At 41.5% G+C, this 23668-nt stretch overlaps 1 protein-coding gene and 1 long non-coding RNA gene across 4 annotated transcripts in view; one reads left to right on the forward strand and one right to left on the reverse strand.

The window, feature by feature from the left end:
- Nucleotides 1–12199, reverse strand: part of zbtb10 (zinc finger and BTB domain containing 10) — a 100750-nt gene extending 88551 nt beyond the window's left edge. Inside the window, exon 1 of the mRNA XM_043689094.1 lies at nt 11201–12199. Within this exon, the coding sequence (XP_043545029.1) occupies nt 11201–11980 (780 nt within the window). The 5' untranslated portion in view covers nt 11981–12199. The remainder of the gene's footprint in view (nt 1–11200) is intronic.
- Nucleotides 11165–19481, forward strand: LOC122549374. 3 transcript variants are annotated; one of them, XR_006311510.1, is made up of 3 exons: nt 11165–11251; nt 12127–12508; nt 19261–19481. It is a non-coding gene; the product is annotated as an uncharacterized LOC122549374 (long non-coding RNA). The 3 variants fall into 3 exon arrangements; XR_006311509.1 differs by lacking the exon at nt 11165–11251 and adding an exon at nt 11631–11719; XR_006311511.1 differs by lacking the exon at nt 11165–11251 and adding an exon at nt 11631–11719 and having other exon boundaries at nt 19265–19481.
- The last annotated feature ends 4187 nt before the right edge of the window (nt 19482–23668 follow it).

Here is a 23668-nt window from a genome sequence, read left to right on the forward strand (position 1 = left end):
GGGGGGGGTGGAGTGGATAGGTGGGAAGGAAGATTGGCAGGTAGGACAGGTCATGAGGACAGTGCTGAGCTGGAAGGTTGGAACTGGATAAGGTGGGGGGAGGGGAACTGAGGAAACCGGTCAAGTCCACATCGATGCACTGGGGTTGAAGTGTTTCGAGGCAGAAGATGAGACATTCTTCCTCCAGGCGCCGAGTGGTTAGGGAGTGGCGGTGGAGGAGCCCCAGCTCCTGCATATCCTCAGTAGAGTGGGAGGAGGAGTTGAAATGTTGGGCCACGGGGCGGTGGGGTTGATTGGTGCGGGTGTCCTGGAGATGTTCCCTGAAATGCTCTGCGAGAAGGCGTCCAGTCTCCCCAATGTAGAGGAGACCGTATCGGGAGCAACGGATACAATAAATGACTTTGGTGGATGTGCAGGTGAAAATTTGATGGATGTGGAAGGCTCCTTTGGGGCCTTGGATGGTGGTGAGGGAGGAGGTGTGGACGCAGGTTTTGCAATGGCAAAGGAGGGTGGTTTGTTGTGGGGTGTGGACCTCACCAGGTAGTCACGGGGGGGAACAGTCTTTGCGGAAAGCGGAAAGGGATGCGGAGGGAAATATGTCTCTGGTGGTGGGGTCTGTTTGGAGGTGGCGGAAATGTAGGCTGATGATGCGGTTAATGCGAAGGCTGGTAGGGTGGAATGCGAGGACCGGGGTCTGTCCTTGCTCCGGTTGTAGGGGTGGGGTTTGAAGGTGGAGGTGCGGGATGTGGGTGAGATGCGTTGGAGGGCATCTGCAACCACGTAAGAAGGGAAATTGCGATCTCAAAAGGAGGAGGCCATCTGGTGTGTTCTGTGGTGGAACTGGTCCTCCTGGGAGCAGATACGGCGGAGGCGGAGGAATTGGGAATGCGGGATGGCATTTTTGCAGGAGGTAGGGTGGGAAGGGGTGTAATCCAGGTAGCTGTGGGAGTCGGTGGGTTTGTAAAAAATGTCAGTCAGTATCAAGTCGGTCGTCATTAATGGAGATGGAGAGGTCCAGGAAGAGGAGGGAGGTGTCAGAGATGGTCCAGGTGAATTTAAGGTCGGGGTGGAATCTGTTGGTGAATTGATGAACTGCTCAACCTCCTCATAGGAGCACAAGGTGGCGCCGATGCAGTCATCAACATAGTGGAGGAAGAGGCGGAGAGTGGTGCTAGTGTAACTACGAAAGATGGACTGTTCTACATAGCCGACAAAGAGACAGGTATAGCTGGGGCCCATACGGGTGCCCATGGCTACCCCTCTGGTCTGGAGGAAGTGGGAGGATTCGAAGGAGAAATTGTTAAGGGTGAGGACCAGTTCAGCCAAACGAATGAGAGAGTCAGTGGTAGGGTACCGTTGGGGACGTCGGGAGAGGAAGAAACGGAGGGCTTGGAGGCCCTGGTCATGGTGGATGGAGGTGTAGAGGGATTGAATGTCTCACTTTTGCCTAAATTTTCCAATAGCACAGCTATACAAATAGTGCATACTAAGCATATTCTATGGAGTTAAAATATTAGATTAGCTGTGGGAGACAATTTTTAATATTTTTATAGAATTACAGCTCAAGCTCAGAACAAAATGTTTAATGGAAATAGTGAGAAATGTGACTAACGTTGGTCAAATTAAGATGAGTAGTACTTTCATTAATATGGTTCAAGCAGAGGTCTTCCATCAATCACAAACTTCATAACTGTGTCTTTCAATCAATGAATTATCTTTTGTCTTTCAATCAATGAATATTTGCATGCATGACAGTAGCTGTAACAATAATCTGACAATTAACACCTTAAAAATTAGAGGAAACATTTCTTAGTTTCTAAAATGGTGCGCTTTTTCTCAAAGAGCAAGATTTTTAGACCAATTGATTCCAGACCATCAAACAACATTTCTTGAGGAGCTGTCCCTGCGATTGGCCTAGTCCCACAAGAATCAGGCTGTCATTGGAAAAATGCCGGAAACCATTATTAAGAAAGTAATAGCAGGACATCGAGAATATCAGAATACAAGTGCAGTCAACATGGTTTTGTGAAAGAGCGTTAGAGGTTTTTGAACATGTAACAAGCAGGAAAGACAAAGAGGAAGCATTAAATTTCATGTAATGGAATTGGATGAAAGGACCAATTGTACAGTAGCCAAATCTACAGGGAGGAAAGCAAGTTGTGATGAGGATTCAAAAAGACTAATATGGATAGGCTAGGCGGGTAGGCAAAAATCAACCTGAATATAATGTAGGAAAATAAAAGGCTGTCCACTTCAGTTGGAAAAATGCGAAAACAGATTATTTAAATGGAAAGGTAGACTGCAGAATTCTGTAGTACAGAGGGATCTGGGTGACCTCATTATGAATCAAAAAAGTAGTTATGTAGGTAAATAAAGTACTGGCCTTTTAGCAAGGGGAAAGGACAAAATATAGAAAAATCCTCAACAATCGTGCAGGACATTGGTGAGACCCCACTTACAATACTGCATGCAGTTTCAGCCCCTAGCGAAGGAAGAACAGAGTTTGCTCAGAAAAGGTTCTCCAGTAATCAAAGAACCATGCCAGGTTAACAACTTAAAGACTGGCTGATCCAAGTCAGCTCATGGAGAGGCAGTGTAGTTTTAGTATGAATAAACCAAAACAGAAAATGCTGGAAAATCTCAACAGGTCTGGCAGCATCTGTAAGGAGAGAAAAGAGCTGCGTTTCGAGTCTAACTGACCCTTTGTCAAAGCTAATAAGAATAAACTTTCCAACTCTGTATCCATATTCATAGGGCATACTACTCATCATATTCAATGGAATTAACATATTTAGATCAGCCGTGGGGGAGAACTTTTAAGGAGGAAAGGTTCAGCCTATATTTATTGAAAAATATATTGAGGAATTAGTAGGGAAGATGCTACAAGATATCTTCATCTTGGGGCATCAAAAACTAAGGGAACAGCATCATAATAAAGGGGTTTCACTTAAGAGAAAGATTAGGAAGGATTTATTCTATCAGAGGGTTGTTAATCTTTGGAACTCTATCCCAAACGGGGTCACAATTTTTTAATGTAAAGGAAATCAAATGACGTGGCTAAGCAGAAAAATGAATGAAGGCCACAATCAGATCAACCTTCATCTTAATCAATGGCAGAACAGGCTCAAGAGGTCAAATGGTCTACTACTGCATATATTTACGTTACGTTCAATAAAACAGGCAGCAAATCTGCATCCTTACACTTTGTTCTGCGACAATGTTTGTGCTAAAATAAATTACCTGATATATTAGGTGCTTAGAAGAACAGTTGTTCAAAATCTGATTAAAACGTTAGCTTGGCAATATAATTTTGCTCAAGTTGGATCAAAGAAATATTTTCTTTAAAAGACCAACTATCCTGATTCTTTAAAAACTAAGTTGTGATTGTAGCAATCTGAAATTACACCTTTGAGACAGCAGACTCTTATGACGCAACAGAATTATGGAATTCATGGAAAATGGTTTTGAAGACAGTACTTGCCTTTACGTTGCATATCTCAAAAGTGGATTATGTGATATGGGGTTTAACAAATTCTGTCAAGATCAGGAATCAAACACAGGATTGTTCTCATTACTCAGCTCAGTCAGGAACATATTCCTGATTTTTACAATCAACAAAGAACTGAAACCTAAGAACCAGCAATACAGTATGAATGACCTGACCAGAAAGCTCACCATAATACAGCAAATTTGAATGAGACAGAACATTACTGAATAATAACATATGTGGACAGAAGAAGCTCCAGTTGAAATTTAATATCTAATAGAAACAACAAAAATGTTGATGTCCAAAATGTGTGACCTTGACTCATATGCAATGATCCATATAATCGCATTGATTTCTAATAATTCTACCAGTTTATTCACACAATTAGTTGACAACATTTGTTAGGTGTTACCCAATTGTGTCAGCTCATGTTCCAATACTGATGTGCTTCATCAGTCCTAGTTCAAAAACTTTATTACCATAAAAGTAAGCTGTTCCAACTCATTTAATTTGATACAAATGTAATCCAGATCACTCAATGAATATCCCAATACGTGAACTGAGGGAAACGATTTATTCAATAAGTAAAACCCAATGTTCCATAAAATATTGTAACAATTACTAGATCCAGTATCGGATGTATAAGTAAGTAATTTTGGATGATTTCAGACTGCTGCAAAAACTACAAATTTAAGCCCATAATCATATCCTCAAACTTGGTACGGTCTAACAGAAGCTTAGAATAAGAAAGCAAGAGAAAATTTGAGTATACTACCTAAAATTAAAATGCATCAGAGCTAAATTTAGCTGTCCAAAAGGTATTGAGAATGCTATTTTATGAGCTAAATGCACTTAACTAACCAACTGCCTTTAATTTCCATGTCTGCATGAGTAAAATGCTAATTTAACTTCTCAACCATTTAAACGCCAACTTTGAAATGTTACTTTTAATCTAACTGACCCACATAAACAATACATCAATTGCATGTATTAGTCTTCCTGAAACTGAGCCAGTTATCACTTTACAAACTTGTGTCCATCATACTAACAGCAGATGCAGATTATTACTTTAGATGTAGATAATTTAGTTCAATTGAATCTCTTAAGCAATAGATAGAATGTAGGGGCATTCATAAGAGAGAAATCAGGAAGGCAAAGAGGGGTTTTGAGTTAGCATTGGCAGGTAAGATTAACAATAGTCCGAAGAGTTTCTACAAACACACTAAAAACCATAGGGTAACTAGAGAGAGGGTAGGGTCTCTTAAAGATCAAGGAGGTTGTCTTTGTGTTGAACTCCAGGAGATGGGAAAGATACTAAATTAATATCTTGCATCAGTTTTTATTGTGAAAAAAAATGGAGTCTAGAGAATGCAGAGAAATAAACTTTGATGTTTTAAAAACAGTTCACATTACAGAAGAGCAAGTTCAGTGGGTCTTAGAGAATATAAAGGCGGATACATCTCCGGGACCTGATCAAATCTATCCCAGAACATTGTTGGAAGTGACAGAGGAAATTACAAGACCTCTTGCAAAAGTATTTGCACCATTTATAACCATAGGCAGTGTGCCTGATGACTGGAATGAGAACATGCAAAAAGATTTAGACAGTTTAGGAAAGTGGTCCTAGATATGACTGATGAAATTCAATGTGAGCAAATGCAAGTTCTTGCACTTTGGAGAACAGAATACAGGCATGTACTTTTTTCTAAACAGTGAGAAAATTCATAAAGGTGAAGTACAGAAGGATCTAGGACTACTCCAGGACTTTCTAAAGGTAAACTTGCAAGTTGAGTCCGTGATTAAGAAAGCAAATGTAATGTGGTCATTTATCTCAAAGGGGTTGGAGTATAAAAGCAGCGATGTGCTTCTGAGACTTTATAAAGCTCTAGTTAGGCCCCATTTAGAATACTGTGTCCAATTTTGGGCCCCACACCTCAGGAAGGACATACTGGCATTGGAGCGTGTCCAGCGGAGATTCACACAGATGATCCCTGGAATAGTAGGCCTAACATACGATGAACAGCTGAGATTTCTGGGATTGTATTCATTAAGAGTTTAGAAGGACAGATCTAATACAAACTTACAAGATAATGCATGGCTTAAAAGGTTGGAAGCTGGGAAGTTATTTCTGTTAGGCGGGGAGACTAGAACCCGTGGGCACAGCCTTAGAATTAGAGAGGGTCAATTTAGAACAGAAATGATGAGACATTTCTTCAGCCAGAGAGTGGTGGACCTGTGAAATTCATTGCCACGGATCGCAGTGGAGGCCAGGATGTTAAATGTCTTCAAGGCAGTGATTGAGACATTCTTGATCTCACAAAATTGGTGGCATAGTAGACAGTGAAGAAGGTTTTCTAAGAATACAAAGGGAACTTGATCAAATGGGTCAATTGGCTGAAAAATGGCAGTTGGAGTTCAATCTGGATAAGTGCAAGGTATTGTATTTTAGTATAAAAAGCATGGGTAGGGCTTATATAATTAATGGAAGGGCCTTGGTAGTGTCGTAGAACAGAAGGACCAGGGGTGCACGTACATAATTCTTTAAAGTTTGTGTCACATATAGACAGGATGGTTAAAAAGGCGTTTGGCATGCTTGCCTTCACTGCTCAGTCCTTTAAGTATAGCAGTTGGGAAGTTATGTTGAGGTTGTACAAGACATTGGTGGGGCCTCTTCTGGATTACTGTATCCAGTTCTGGTTGCCCAGTTATAGGGAAGGATATTATCAAGCTAGAGACGGTTCAGAAGAGATTTACCAGGATGCTGTAGGTATGAAAGGTTTGTGTTATAAAGAAAGGTTGGCTAGGATGGGAGTTTTTTTCACTGGCACGTAGGAGGTTGAGAGGTGACCTGATGGAAGTTCATAAAATAATAAGAGGTACAGATAAGAGTTGATGGTAGTTGTCTTTTCCCTAAGATGAGGGATTTCAAGACTAGGGGGCACATTTTAAAGGAGAGAGGAGAGAGATTTAAAAAGACATAAGAAGTAAATTTTTTTTTAAGAGGTGGATTGCATGTGAAATGAACTTCCTGAGGAGGTGGTGGATGCGGGTACAATTACAACATTTGAAAGACATTTGGATGGATATACGTATCGGAAAAGTTTGGAGGGATATAGGCCAGGAGAAGACGATGAGACTAGTTTAGTTTGGGATCATGCTCGACATGGACTGGTTGGACCAAAGAGTCTGTTTCTGTGCTGTATGACACTGTGACTCTATATAAAGCCTTTGCCTACTTCTTAACTATCACGAATAAGACAAGAAAGAAAAGGTACATGCAGGACAAACATGAAAATAAAAAAAACTAGCATAACAGTTTTAACATATTTATTAACTTTTAAAACTTGTCAAAAAATAATACAACTAACATTGAAAACTTGCCTTTATAAATTTGAGATATCACCCAAGAATGCAAACTGTTAAATCTTGCACAAGATATTTCCTTAACATTGAGAGCAAATATCACAAAGATCCCAGAAAGTATCACATTGTGATGATTTTCAAGGGACGATATTTATTATAAATAGTTTCCAGTAACACAACTACAGTAAAATCTCCTAAAAGAGACTTAGCTTTGGCAACAGAAAATTGAATGATTAAATCTAGCCATGGCAGTTCCATTTAGACTTAAGCCACTGCATATTTAGGAAAATAATAACTTTAAGAAAGATAATCTCGATGTACTAAAACTCTACTGGGAAACCAATGGATCCCAAATGCAAAACAAAAATCTCTCACTCTGAAATCTTGTTAAATGCTTCTCTCGGGAATATAGCTTCCTTTAAAAACACTGCTTGACAACCTCAAAAAAATTTTGTTGTGGCCAATCAAGATGATGCATTCGCAAAGTAAATGCCTAATAGATAGAGCTTTGAACGGAAATAAAACAGCATTGAGAACAAGTTGGTCCGTGGATTTTTCTAGTGTATTTGACCAGTTCTATAGTGAACAGTGAACAATCAAAGTCTTCAAGAATATTTCACAACCTCCTTATTAAAACATGTGACCTCTCAATAAGATTTAAAACCCCAATTTTTTTTTACAATACTTACTCAGGTGTCTAAAGGGATACTTCCTACAGGAACATGGTGTAAACATTAACCTGCATTATTTCATCAAGACAAGCCAAACAGGTTCCATTTATTCAGAAAAGTGCTGTATATTGTCATCTGCCTATCTTAAAATACTAATTACAAACCCTCCCAAAAAGAATTCAACATAGAAATTGCATTAAAAAAATCTTCAAATGCACTGAAATGTTACACAAGATCCAACAATGCAATCTTGGGGTTCAAGTCAAACTAGGAAACCTCAACAATTTTGTACAAAGTCACTTATGCTTTCAGGATCCCTGATTCTTTAACAGATGTAGAAACATATAAAAGAGCAGGAGTAAGCCATTTTGCCCTTTCAGCCTACTCTGCCATTCAGCATGATCATAGCTGATCATCCTACTCAGTATCCTGTTCCCAATTTCTCCCCATATCCTTTAGCCCTAAAGACAATATCTAACTTCTTGAAAACAACCGATATTATGGCCTTGACCACTTTTCGTGGCAGAGGATTTCACAGGCTCAACACAGTGTGAAAAATAGTTCTTGTCTCATCCTTAGTAGTCTACCCCCCATCTTTAAACTATGATCCCTGATTCTGGATTCCCCAAGAAAGGGAACATCCTTTCTGGCATTTACCCTGGTAGAATTTTATAGATTTCTCTCATTCTTCTGACCTCAAGCCAAAAATCCAGTCTCTATTCTTACGTGAGACCATCCATTGCAACAATAAATATGGTAAATCTTTGTTGCACCCCATTCATAGCCAGAACATCCTCTTCAAATAAGGAGGTTGTCTCACCAAGATCCTATACAATTACAGCAATCTACTCCTGTACTCAAATTCTTTTGCTATGAAGTACAACATAGTGTTACCTTCTTCACCACCTACTGCACCTGCATGCTTTCTTTCAGAGACTGGTATAAAAGACACACATCTTGTTGCACCTCCCCTTTTGTCAATCTATCACCACTGAAATAATAACCCTGCGTTCCTGTTTTTGGGACCAAAATGGATAACTTCACATTTACCCATACTATACTTCATTTGCCCACTCGCTCAACTCATCCAAATCACACTGAAGCATCTCTGCATTCTTGTCACATTTCACCCTCCGAACCAACTTTCTGTTGCCTGCAAACTTGGAAATATTGCATCGAGTTCCCTCACCTAAATCATCAAAACACACTGCGAATAGGTGAGATCCCTGCATCAATGACCCGACTAGTCACTGCTTACCACTCGAAATCTTTACATCATCTGAACTGTTATTCTATATACATCAATGTCATTTTAAAATATTCATGTACTTCATGAGCACATTAATAAATATTATCTGATTAAACTCTATCTTGACTATATTTTCATATGCAGTGCTATAAAAACAAACATGCATTGGAAGAAAACTGAAGAAACTGATCAAGGAACAAGACTTTCAGATAATGTAAGTAAACGAGTGACAGTGAGCTCATCTGGGATAGATGCAATTACATTAATTTGAGACAGACTGTTATTCTAGGCTGGTACAATACCTTTCACAAGGCAGCTGTGCCTTTTCAAATTATCCTCTCCATAATGCTGTCTTTGGGAGTTGTCAAAAAAAGGCATGTTGCAGCAAGACAAGAAGGTTTCATATGATTTGACAATTACTATTATTGACCCAGTGAGAACATTCCTCTTTTTTTTCAAAACTGGTCCACTTATCAATGACTGCATTTACAATTTACTTTCTAACATTGCTATGAGCCCTGTAACACAACGAAATACCAAGAGTACTGACAAACCTATGTTTGAACAGACTTGGCATTATTCAAAAAGATAACAGTGGTCAAACTACTTCAAATCAGTTCTTGAATTCAATCAAAGTTCGTCCAATTTATGCATCACAATGAATAGATTATAACCAATGTCTAAAAATTGCAATTTTAAAGTCTTCTGGATATTAACTGTACATGATTTTCATGTCTCTATTACAGAGTTCAAGTGCAGAATGAAACTAATAGGTATCTGCAAATTTTACAATTGTATTTGCAAATTTTATTATATACTCTGTAGCTCTCGAAAATACTCCGAAAAGACATCAGTGGCTGATGGTTTCCTGATCAAAATATCATAAGCTGAGGCTCATGTCACTAATGATCACAGTTGGTAGGTTTAATTTAGAACCTTCAAAGTGTAGAACCAATCTATAATGAAGTTTGACCACTGTTTTAAAAAAATTCTCAAGGTCACGTTCGTAGGAGAGTAGTCTGACACAGAACAAACGACCAAGAGGCGAGTCTGCTAGAATATGAGCATTTTATTCCCCGCAGCGTCGCCACAACCAGGTCTCATACTTACAACGGGTCTGGCTTATACTCACCCTACATGTTACCGGAACTGGGAGCCGTCAGTTCTCGTAGAGCGGTTGCCAACAACCCACGCTCGGCGGTTAAACGTAACCCCGGAGCAGACTCACCAAACTGGAGACTTTTCCAGCTGATATACTCTCACCATATTCCACTGCTTGGCCCAATACCTCCATTCCGGTTAGATTCACACATGTATTGGGACATAATTTTTAACCGTTTCACCACAACCACCTTGAAGATTAAAATGGGTTATCCACTGAACCAAATTGTAATGCCTTAGCTATACTGTTCCATTTTTCAAAACAGCATTTTGCTAAATCCTTATGAAGGCTTTACAGCTGACATTGCAACTAGTGTACTCCCTCCATAGATTTGGAGATGCTGGCGTTGGACTAGGGTATACAAAATTAAAAACCACACAACACCAGGTTACAGTCCAACAAGTTTAATTGGAAGCACTAGCTTTTGGAGCACTGCTCCTTCACCACCTGAAGGAGGAGCAGCGCTCCGAAAGCTAGTGCTTCCAATTAAACCTGTTGGACTATAACCTGGTGTTGTGTGATTTTTAACTCTCTCCAAAGAGCCTGCCCAATTTGCTACATTTGAGTATTTTCAGTTTTTGTTTGATTTCCAAGATCTACATTTTTATTTTTCCAAAAAAATGTTTTTAATACCATACCTAACAGCTTTTAGGTATACTGTAAATAGCAATACAATCGCTTAAAATGTTAGAATGCTTCCTTGCAATGCAAAAAAAGTGGAATGAATTTTAATTTACCAAGCTGAAAAATACTATTGACCAACGCAAGACAGCACGCACTCCTACAAAATAAATTCTCAAACCAGACGGCATCATACTGTGCGGGGGCAACAAAACTCTTTTAAAGTGCCACCCACAATAGAAACTTTATTTTGTTGGTTGCATTTTTCGTCCGCTTCCAAATACACCGTACACTGATCAGTAATGTGATCTCTCGCCGTGCTGTGTTCCAATCCATGGGGCACAGGGTACAAGATCAAATTCCGTTCCAATCAATAGATCCAAACTGAATTCAATCTGTTGTGAAAATGGATTAAGGAACTGCGGGGGGGGGGGGGGAGAGACTGGGCGAGAGGGAAAGAGCATTCGAAACCATATCGTCTTTTTTAACTCGGAGTAACCTGAAGAACCAGCGCTCTCAGCCTGAAGTAAATGGAGTCACAGCAATCTGAACGAACGCAGGATCAGCAATGGCTACTTATCACCCTCCCCCATCTGGAGAGGAAGCCGAGACCGCCTTTTGCAGTTGTGATTTATAATCACACTCACCTCCATGCAGGCGGCAGCCGTTGGGTCATTCTGCCGGTGCTCGGTGTAAAGGTGATGCCGCAGCAGCGTGGTTCGTCTGTAATTGCGGCTTCCCTTCACGAACTTGTTGCGGTTATTGTTGCTCCCCGCCCCGCTGTTGGCCCGCAGGCACCACGAGCAGTACATAAGGCCCGTCTCCTGCTCGTACTGAAGCCACGGGAACTCCTGCAGCCACGACCTTTGGAAAGTGCGCTGCTGGGGCAGCAGGAAGGACTGGGGCCGCCCGAGCAGGGTCAGCCCGAATCCTCTCCTGCTGCAGCCGCCGCCGCCGTCGTTTTCCTCCTCGTCCTCCTGACCCACGGCGCCTCCGGCTCCTTCACCGGGCGTCGGGGCTCGCTCCTTACTGTCGGGCCCGTCCATCCCTTCCAGCTGCCCGTCCGCCGCCGCCACCGGCGCCGCCTCCTCCTCCTCTTCCTCGGACTCGTTGCTGCTGATCGACCCGCCGTCGACTACCCGCACCGAGGAGACCTCTTGCTCCGGGTACTCGTCGTCCACCACCACCGTCTCGACCCAGTCCTCCTCGGCGGAGGGGGCTGGAGCTGGGGGGGCCTCGGCCTGGGCGCCGTCCAGCGCGGCCGATTTGCTCGGACTGACGGACGGGAAGGCCCCGTTCGAGGCCTCGCTGCCGCTACCGTTGTTGTTGTTGTTTTGGTGGTGGTGAGGCCCTAGCTCGGGGTCGATCCTGACGGCGGCGGCTCCGGTGCGGAAAGCCAGCGATCGCCTGTTCCTCTCGCCGGACATGGTGGATCAGGGAGGGGACGGGAGGGGTCGCTGATCCGATCGTTGGCCGGAGTGGGTTTGGGGGGGGGACGGGGAAGGAAGGGGTGGTGGTGGAAGAGGAGGTTGCCTTTCCCGCGATAACCTTTTTTTCCACCCCCCCCAACCAGAGCCTCAATCTCCTCCTCCAGCAGCAATCAAACTCCGGAGAGGTCGGGATGAATTACGGAAGGTATAAAGTTGCGAGCGGAGGAGAGGCCTTGTCCTGGAAGGTGTCAAGCGGCGGTTTTTTTTTCCCGCCGCCTCCCCTCCCCTCTCCTCTCCTCTCCCAGATGTTGTTCAGTTCGGGCCTCCCGCCGCCTCCTCGCGCACGGTCCAGGGTCAAGCCGCTCGCGCTCCGCCAGCGCCAGCGGCTCAGAGTCCGCGAGACACGCAGCGGACGCCAACGGGCAAAGCTCCCAGACTGCACCGCGCGAGCCCCCCCTCCCGGCCGGGCTCCGCTTCCAGGTCAAGCTGCCAGTCGCTGGTATTCAGTTTGATGTCGATGCGAAGGTATGTAAATCTCTCTCTCTCTTCTCGTTTTGCGCCCCGTCTCTCATCAATTTCCCCATCTCTTTTTAAAATCCATTTAATGAATGTGGACATCGCTGGCTGGGCCAGTATTTATTGCCCAGAGGGCATTTCAGAGTCGGCCATGTTGCTGGGGTCTGGAGTCACGTGTGGGCCAGACCAGGTGAAGATTGCAGTTTCCTTCCCTGAAGGACATTAGTGAACCAGATGGGTTTTTTCCCGACAATCCACAACGGTCAGCATTAGACTCCTAATTCCAGTTTTTTTTACTGAATTCAGAATTCCACTATCTTGGTATGTAAGTTGTATTGTATGTGTTGGAGAGGTCTTTGGACAGTCAAACACCAATGCTTTATTTCCTTGATATGCTAATGTACAGAACTGTTTGTGACTACATACACGTACAAGGATACTTTTGAAATAAATGATTTGAGATGTGGTGTTGGACTGGGGTGTACAAAGCTTAAAAATCACAACACCAGGTTGTGCTTCCAAATAAATCAACACTTGCTTTAGCAGTGCTGCTCCTCCAGGTGCTTATGAAGTATAAGATTGTAAGACACAAAATTTAAAGCAAATGTGTACAGTGTGATGTAACTAACTTATGTATTGAAAAGACCTGGATTGTTTAAGCCTCTCATCTTTTAGAATGAACATGTTAGTTTAAGTTCTTTCAAAATGTTCTGCAATTTACATATGAAAGCTATTCTCAAGTGAACTTTAACAATTAGTGTCATGCTAGCCCAGATAATGCATTTAAGGTGTAATTTTTTTTTTTAAAAAGTACAATGTTCTTTGCAACCTGCAACACATTATCATTGAGAATGAGCACCTTCCCCACACCTCCGCCTCTCACCTTTAAGCAGCCACCAAATCTCAAATAGGTCATTGTTCGCAGCAAACTGTCCAGCTTTCAGGACAACACCATACAACCTTGTCATGGATGCTGCAAGAAGTGTCAGGATGTTGACATGGATACTGCCATTACGTGTGGGGACACCTTCCCACCATGTACATGGTAGGTATTCATGTGACGCAGCCAACAATGTCTATCTCTTATGCTGCAGGACCCTCTCTCATACACTTACGCATATACTCTCTCATCTGCACCTTCTCATTCTACTCCTTTATACACACTCATAACCACACACACACATGCACGTTTGTGGGATGAATTTGTACTTGCAGAATTACAGTTTACTTTGCTCAAAAACTGCATAAATCCATTTAAGATTCTGGAAATCCATTTTTTTTTAGATTTCGAATCCGTCTGACCGTTGCGGCACTGACTGACCAGTCTCACTCAGGGCAGCTCATACCTTCAATGCATTATTTGGGCCACCAATTGTTAAAGTTTACTTGAGAATGTAACTTTTAAACATTCTTCGATTTACATATGAAAGAACTGAAATCAACATGTTCATTCTAAAAGATGAGAGACTTAACAAACAATCCCAGACTTTTTTCCAATATATAATTTCAGTTACATCTCACTGTAAACTTTTGCTATAAATTGTCTTACAATCTTATACTCCACAACCACCTGATTGAAGGAGCAGCATTGCGAAAGCTAGTGCTTCCAAATAAGCCTGTTGGACTACTGTCTGGTGCTGTGTGATTTTTTTTTTAACAAAATAAAGAAATGTTTGTCTGCAGCTTTCCATTGCTTGTGATCGCATGATGAAGGAAGGTGGCCCTTTGGCCCATCACCAAACTGTAGCATCTGTTCTGAAATAAAACCAAAAACCACAATCCACATATGCTACAGATCCAAAAGAGAACTGTACTGAAGAAGCAGAGAAAGATACACACAAGTTCCTGCAGAAACTGAATGGATCTGGCAGTTTCTGGGGGGAGAGAGAAAGAAAACAGAGTCATAGCATTGAGTCCAGTAAGTGCAGTCAGAAGTTAGATCTGAAGAGGAGTCACTGGACTCTAATCATTTACTATGCTTTCTCTCTCTACAGATGCAGTCAGAACCGTTGAGTTTTCTCAAGTCACCCCACCACACACACTTCCCTTCCCCTTGTGTGTTTTTTGCATTTCAAGCTCATCTCAATGCTTCCCAAATATCCTGGTCCTACCATCCTTTTAGGTAGTGAGTTCCAGATACCTATTACCCGCTGGGTGAAAATCTCCTCAAATCCTTTCAATGTCCTGTCCCTTGCTGTAAACTGCACCCCTTTGTCATTAACCCTTCTACTAAGGGGGAACAGTTTCTCCCTATATGGCATTACAACTACATTATAAAACAAGTTTCTGCATTTGTGGATATCTGACATAGAAACAGACAAGCCAAAAATCTCTCGGCAGTCAAGTAGTCATGGAGATGTACAGCATGGTCCAACTCGTCCATGTCGACCAGATATCCCAACCCAATCTAGTCCCACCTGCCAGCATTCAGTCCATATCCCTCCAAACCCTCCGTATTCATATACTCATCCAGATGCCTTTTAAATGATGCAATTGTACTAACCTCCACCACTTCCTCTGGCAGCCCCTTCCACACACACTCCACCCTCTGTCTGAAAAAGTTGCCCCTTGGTTATCTTTTATATCTTTCCCCTCTCACTCTAAACCTGTGCCCTCTAGTTCTGGACTGCCCCACCCCAGGGAAAAGACCTTGTCTATCTACCCTGTCAAGACCCACATGATTTGATAAACTTCTATAAAGTCACCCTTCAGCCTCCAACGCTCCAAGGAAAAGAGCCCAAGCCTATTCAACCTCTCCCTATAGCTCAAATCCTCCAACCCTGACAACCTCCTTGCAAGTCTTTTCTGACATCATAGTTGCTATGGAGAGAGGGGAAAAAAAGTGATATTTAAGATCAATGATCTTTCATCAAGTCATTAATTGTTTTCTCTCTCTCTACATAGTATGATCTGCTGAGCATTTAAAACATTTATTTCTGTATTTCAGCTTTCCAATATCTGCAGTATTTTGCTTTTGTTATCATGACTTAATGGTTTCTAGCCTATATTTTAACAAGTCTTTAATCAAAAGATGAACTAGCAAATAAGCCATATAATGCATTTACAATTTTTCAATACATGCGTAGGCATTTAACTGTTCAAGCAGACAAAATAATAAAGTTATTGGAATGCCGGCAATCCCAAGCGATAAAGAATGAGGATGTTTGAAACATAATGATAAATCTGAGAATAGAATAATGGAGCTCCCAACTGCAGATCAAGAGACTAAGTACAGATTTACCAGGAACTAAAAATACAGATGGAGCCTTAAAGTGTTTTCTTTACAAGTTTGAAAGCTATGTAATTATTTGATAGAGGAGTTTAAATGAAATGTGAGGTATGGGTCAGAAAACAGAATAAAATATTTTTCTATACATGGTTGTGAATATAATAATAATTGAATATAATAATTGAAGTTATTTTAAACAAAGTGTATGTCAACATTTAAGAATACGTTGGATAAGCATTTAAAAGGAAACAGACATAAAGGGATGTGGTAGCAAGGCAAAACTAGGGGTCTCAAACTCTTACTTATTTGTTGGATAAACATCAAAACAGCCTGAATAGGACAAGCCATATGTATGACTGTCATATTTTACGTGCAGTTGTAAATAATGAAAAAGATGATGATTCAAAGCTAAATTAATCTTTGATTAATAAATTTGAAATGCACAGTATTACTTTTGAACATGTTACAATGGTGAGAACATAGTAAGACCATAAGACAAAAGGAGCAGAAATCAGCCCATCCAGTCTGCCCTGCCATTCAATCATGGTTGATAAGTTTCTCAACCTCTCTCCCTGTAACTCTGGATCCCCAAAAACTTATCTATCTATCTCAGCTTTAAATATACAGCCTTCTGTGCCAATTAATTCCATAGATGCATCACTCTCTGGCTAAAGTAGTATCTCTACCTCCGTTCTAAAAGATCTTCCCTTTATTCTAAGGCTATGACCCCGGGTCCTAGTCTCTCCTACAATGGAAACATCTTCCCAACATCTACTCTGACCAGGCCATTAAGTATTCTGTATGTTTCAATTAGATTCCCCTTCATCCTTCCAAACTCTGAGTATAAACCCAGAGTCCTCAAATGTACCTCAGCTTTTCATTCCTGGGATCATTCTCGTGAGCTTCTCTGAACATGTTCCAAGGTCACTACATCCCTCCTGAGATAAGGGGCCCAAAACTGCACACAATACTCCAAATATGATCTAACCATAGCCTTAAAGTCTCAGAAGTATGTCCCTATTTTTATATTCAAGTCCTGTCAAAATAAATACCATTATTGCATTTGTCGTCTTAACTATTGACTCAACCTGCAAGTTTATTTTGAGGGGCAATGGACTAGAACTCCCAAGTATCTTTGCATTTCAGACTTCTGAATTTTCTCCCCATTTAGAAAATAGGCCAGGCCTCTATTCTTCCAACCTCACACTTCCCCACGTTGTACTCAATCTGTCACTTCTTTGCCGACTTTCCTAACCTGTTCAAATCCTTCTGCCTCCTCAGTTCTACCTATCTCCCTTTGTTTCATCTGCAAACTTAGCCAGAATGCCCTCAGTTCCTCCTTCTAGATTGTTAATGCATAAAGTTAAAAGTTGTCGTCCTCACACCAAGCCTTGCGGAACACCACTTGTCACCGGCTGTCATCCTGAGAAGGATCCTTTTATCCCCAGTCTTTGCTTTCTGCCAGACAGCCAAGCTTCTATCCAGGCTAGCACCTTGCCTCTGATACCACTCTTACTTAGTGCCCTCCTGTGCGGCACCACATCAAAGGCCTTCTTGAAGTCCAGGTAGATAACATTTATTGGCTCTCCTTGGTCTAACCTGCTCGTTATTTCCTCAAAGAATTCTAGTTGATTTGTCAGGCATGACCTCCCCTTGATGAAACCATGCTGACTTTATGCTATTTTACCATACACTTCCAAGTATTCAGAAATCTCATCCTTCACAATGGATTCCAGGACCTTGCTCACGACCGAGGTTAGGCAAATTGTTCTGTAATTATTTGTGATTTGTCTAACTCCCTTTTTAAGTAAGGGTGTCACATTAGTGATTTTCCAGTCCTCTGGGACTCTCCGTGATTCTATCGATTTCTGAAAGATCACTACTAATGCCTCCACTATCTCTTCAGCTATCTTCCTTCTAAGGTGAGTTTTTGAAATGTTTGCCAGGGTTTTTGATGTTCAATTTCCTTCTGAAAACATTCTTTCCCATTGAAGCAACAACACTTTAATATCATTTGAAAAACCTTATTTTGAAGGATTGTGGAAAATGAATTTTTCAAGTTTTGTGCAAACACTTCATGGTTTCTTGAAAAAAGGTCAATGAAAGTTCATTTTGGACATTGGAAATCTTTAAAACAAGGCTTTTTGTGTAAGGCATCATTGGTGAAAACTACCTGCTTTTCTGTGGACCACTGCTCGGACTGTTTTTAAAGAATAACTAGCTTGAAGAGCAGCTTGTTTTATGGAGAGTCATAGAGATGTACAAGCACAGAAACAGACCTTTTGGTCCAACTTTTCCAAGCTGACCTTGGAAAAGACCTTGATTATTCACCCTATCCATGTCCCTCATGATTTTATAAACAAGACCTTCCCTTAGCTTCTTGACAGTCCAGGTAAAATAGCCCCAGCCTATTCAGTCTTTCCCTATTGCTCAAACTATTCAACTCTGGTAACATCGTTGTGAAACTTGAAAAGGATTCACAAACATCTTTCCTATAGCAGAGAGACCTGTACTGAACACAGTATTCCAAAAGTGGCCTAATCAATGTCCTGTACAGCCACAACATGATCTCCCAACTCCTATACTTAATGTGTTGACCAATTAAGGCAAGTGTATCAAATGCTGCCTTCACTTCCCTGTCAACCTGTGACTCCACTTTCAAGCAACTGTGAACCTGCACTCCAAGGTCTCTTTGTTCAGCAACACTCCCCAGGACCATATTATTAAGTTATAAGTCCTGGTCTGATTTGCCCTACCAAGATGTAGCACCTCACATCTATTTTGATTGAACTCCATCTGCCCCTTCTTGGCCCATTGCCCATTAGATCCAGGTCTGTTGTATTCTGAGGTAACTTTCTTCACTGTCCACTACGCCACCAATTTTGGTGTCATCTGCAAAGTTACTAACCATACTGCCTAGTTTCTCATCCAAATCATTTATATAGCTACCAAAAGGAGTGGACCCAGCACCAATCCTGTGGCATGCACTGGTGACAGGCCTCCAGTCCAAAAAGCAACCCTCTATCACCACCCTCTGTTTTCTACCTTCAAGCCAATTTTGTATTCAAATGGATAGTTCTTGTATTCCATGTAATCTAACCTTGTTAAACAGTCTACCTTGTGGAACCTTGTCAAAAGCCTTACTGAAGTCCTTATCGACAACGTCCACCACTCTGCCTTTATCAATCCTCTTCATCACTTCTTCATCAAACTCAAGTTAGTGAGACATGATTTTGTATACACAAAACCATGTTAACTATCCCTAATCAGTCCTTGCCTTTCCAAATACATGTAAATCTGTCCTTCAGAAACTGCTCCAATAACTTTGCCACCACTATTGTCAGCCTCACAGGTCTGTAGTGCCCTGGCGTTTCCTTACCACCTTTCTTAAATAAATGATTCTGTCAGTAGAAAGTCTGCTAAAAATAAATTCGCTTGAAGGAAATCCAGCTAAGGACAAGCTGCCCACTGTTTTCTCATTTCTCAAAATCCTCTGTTGAGTTAGAGGTCAAATATATTTGTTCTTTTGAAGACAGATTGAAGAAACATCAAGACCCTGCAGAGGCGACCATTCACAGCCACAGACTCCAGAACATTCTATGCTTTACTCTTTTGCCTTCAAGAATAATTCATTGGCCAGTTTTTTTTCATAAAGCAATGGTTTCTGATTTATGTTTTTTTCTCTTTTTCTGAAGTAAGTGTGTACTTGCATTTGTACTTGTATATTACCTACTATGGTGTCAATTTTTTTGAATAAATGTTATTATAATAAACCAATAAGTGTTTTATTAGATAATTAGATCTCATTGTTTAAAACCTGAGAGATTTAATTGGTCACCATTTATGAATCTCAGACACTCAAACAGTTCATGTCCAAATGCAGCTAGACTTGGACCATATCCAAGATTCTGCTGCCAAGTGGCAAGTAGCATTCATGTTACGCATGTGCCAGACATTGACAATATCCAACAGAAGAGAATCTAACCATCAGTCCTTGACATTCAATGATGCTTCCACTCTGGTAATTCCCCTCTGTCAACAACCATTGACCAGAAACTAAATTGGACTAGCTATAGAAATACTGTAGCTACAGTAGTAGATCAGCTGCAGGAAATAACTCACTTCTTGACTCCCTAAAGCTTAAATATGTGTTGCTGAAAAAGCGCAGCAGGTCAGGCAGCATCAAAGAAGAAGGAGAATCGGGTTTCGGGCATATGCCTGAAACGTCACTTCTCAGTTGATACTGCCTGACCTGCTCCGCTTTTCCAGCAATACATTTTTAAGCTCTGATCCCCAGCATCTGCAGTCCTCACTTTTTCCCTAAAGCTTGTCCACCATCTACAAAAGGCAAATCAGGAGTGAAGTGGAATACTCTCCACACACCTGGATGAGTGCAGCTCCAACAACACTCAATACGTTTGACATAATCAGGACAAAGCAGCTTACGTGATTGGCAGTGGATTGAATGACCATTTATGAATAGCCAATGCACAATAGCAGCCATATGTATCATCTCAAAGATGCACTGCAGAAATCTCTTAAAGATCCTTAGATAGCACCTTCCAAACCCATGACCACTGCTATTGAGAGGGTCAAGAGTGCACATACAAAGAAACACGGTCACCTGCAAGATCCTCTGAAAGCCACTCATCATCCTGATTTAAAAATATATTGCCTTTTCTTTAATGTTGCTGGGTGAAAATCATGGAATTCCCAACAGCACTGAGGGTTTGCAAACAGCCTGCAGCAGTTCATAAGGCAACTCAGTATTATCTTCTGAAGGGCAAAAAATGCTGGCTCGGCCAGTGAAACCCACAACCCCTGAATGAATGAGAAAAAAAAAAATCTCATTACCTGGAAAATGTATTTTTGTGACTCATTGAATAATGGACTAGAACAATTATGCAGTCCTCAAACTTCAGTCGGTTTACTATGTACCAAAAATAATTGGCATGTGAATTAGAATTTCAAATATCAGTGTATTTGTCATATCAGTCATATATTGAACCAAACTACTCACATAAGCTTTAGCTTTGAATTTTTTTTCGTCCATATTCTACATTGCAACATTACAGTGAAATAGGTTTGATGTGGAAATCTAAACCACATTTATTTTTGAACTCAAGTGCTTATATCGTGTGAGTAGATTTAAAAGAACAGTTGAACCATCTCTAATTTTCGTTCCCTCCATCACCAATGTACAGTGGCAACTGTGTGTATCATCTACAAGGTGCACTAAGCAACTCACTCATCCTCCTTTAATAGCGTCTTCTAAACCTGTGGTCTTGACCATTGAAAAGGACAAGGGTAGTAGCTGCATGGGAACACCACGTGCAAGCTCCCATCCCAGACTACATACCATCCTGACTTGGAGCCATATCGCTACTCCTTCAGTGTCACTGAGGTAAAGTCCTCCTTTTCTAATAAGGCTGAGTGTTCCTCAGAACTCAGTGAGGTACAAGAGGGCTCAATAAATGGGAATTGGGGGTGGATCACTTGTTCTCAGGGCAGGAGTGTGGGACTGCTGTGCTTGGGTTAGAGCCACTCTGATCAGGTTGGAGATGGCATCACTGCTCATGTTATAGGAGTGGTTTTAGGAGCAGAGCTGAGCACACAATTTCTATGCTGAAAATGTGTTGCTGGAAAAGCGCAGCAGTCAGGCAGCATCCTGCTCCTTGGATGCTGCCTGACCTGCTGTGCTTTTCCAGCAACACATTTTCAGCTCTGATCTCCAGCATCTGCAGTCCTCACTTTCTCCACAATTTCTATCCCTGGCCTACACCCCAAGGATTGCAGTAATTCATAATTGCAGCTCATGATGATTTTCTCAAGGGCAATTAGGAATGGGAAATTTGTGCTGGCCCAAATCTCATGAATTATATCATTGTTCCTCCATTGTTGCTGGATCAAAATCCTTGAACTCCCTACCTGGCACCATTGTGGATGTACCTAAACCAGGAACTTGATAAGAAGCTTACCAACACCTCCTGAGGGGCAATTAACATGATAGCAAGTTGCAGGGCCTATCATGACACTAAGTTTACAGCAAAGAATGAAAAGTAACAGATGAAGGAATTTCTAGTGTAGATTACATCCAATGCAAATTGAGCTTTTGCCAGTTATGCCAGTAGGAAATCTGTTTTCAGTTAGCTGTAATGGAAGATTGGCAAGGTAAAACAGTAATGAGGAAATGATGCAGATACAGTTGAGTTGCATTTCCAAGATAGAGACAGATTCGGCAAACAAGGACAGAGCTCCATGGATAATGAAAGAGATAGAGAGTAAGATAAAGCAATAAAAAGGTGCATATGACAGGTATCGGGTTGATAGTTCAAGTGAGAATCAGGTAAAATATAAATTGTTCAGAGGAGAAATGAAAAAGAAATTAAGGAAAGCAAAGAGAAACAATAGGAAGAGACTGGCAGTTAACATAAAAGGGAATCCAAAATAGTCTCTTGTTACATAAATAGTAAACAAATTTGAAGAATAGGAGTGGAGAAGATTAGGAAATATTACTGGACTTTATATGTGGAGACAGGCGACATGGCTGATGTGCTAAATGAGCATTTTGTGGCTGTTTTCACAGAGAAGGAGATACTGCCAAAAGTCATAAAGAATATTGAGATACTACATAGATGAAAATTAATAGAGAAGGTACTGGAAAAGCTGCCTCCACTTAAACATATTAGGTTCAATGATACTATGAAATGTGAGACCGTAAATTGGAGAACAGTTGGTGATAATCTTCCAGTCTTCCTTAGATTACATTACATTACAGTGTGGAAACAGGCTCTTCGGCCCAACAAGTCCACACCGACCCACCGAAGGGCAACCCACCCATACCCCTACATTTACCCCTTACCTAACACCACGGGCAATTTAGCATGGCCAATTCACCTGACCTGCACATCTTTGGATTGTGGGAGGAAACCGGAGCACCCGGAGGAAACCCACGCAGACACAGGGAGAACGTGCAAACTCCACACAGTCAGTCGCCTGAGGCGGGAATTGAACCCGGGTCTCCCGGTGCTGTGAGGCAGCAGTACTAACCACTGTGCCACCGTGCCACAGATAGGGGATGTGGTTCCAGTGAACTGGAAGTTTGCACTTACTTCTTTCTTCAGTAAGAGGTGTAAGAGTACATTCAATTACCAACAGCCAGTCAGTTAAACTTCAGTGATGGGAAAGGTTTTGGAGATAATTGAGAACCTACAAATTAGGAACAGGAGTAGGCTATTCCTGCCTACCTCAATAATGTTTCAATCCCTTGCTTATCAAACCTCTGCCAGAAAAATATTTAAAGATTCCGCTTTCTTTGAGGAAGGGAGTTCAAGCTCCTCACCCACTGAGAAAGAAATTCTCCTCCTCTTAAATGGACAACCACTTATTGTCCTGATAATGTCTCTAGTTCTAGATTATCCCACGAGAGAAAATCTTTTCCATTTTTAAACTTACTTCAGAATCTTATGTTTCAATTAAGTCACCTTTTGGTCTTCTAAACTCCAAAGAATTGTAGCCTTGCCACATTAGAAACCCTCAAGGCTGCTCCAGACATCACCTCATCAATGCCCTGTATTAGTGATTTATAACCCTATGTTGTGTGTTGCACAAAGTAAATAATCACCTGGACAAGTGCAGGTAAAATAATAACACTAACATAGATTTGTTCAAGGCAAATCAGGTATACATAGCTCAATTTTAAGTGCGAGCAGCAGCGGAGGTAGGATGAACTCGGAAGACTGCAGATAAGGTAAGGCAGTTTTTATTAAAATTACTTACCGGTAGTGGGCAGCGGTGTTTTTCTCTTTCACAGAAGGAGCGGGAGCAGCGGAGGAAGTGACGGGGACCAGAGGGGTAGTTGGGAAGGTAAGCAGTGAGTATAAATACTCACCCTTCGACGCCAACAGCCATTTTAAGTGCGAGCAGCAGCGGAGAAGGAG

The sequence above is a fragment of the Chiloscyllium plagiosum genome, chromosome 4 (assembly GCF_004010195.1).
Source record: "Chiloscyllium plagiosum isolate BGI_BamShark_2017 chromosome 4, ASM401019v2, whole genome shotgun sequence".
Classification (NCBI taxonomy): Eukaryota; Metazoa; Chordata; class Chondrichthyes; order Orectolobiformes; family Hemiscylliidae; genus Chiloscyllium; species Chiloscyllium plagiosum.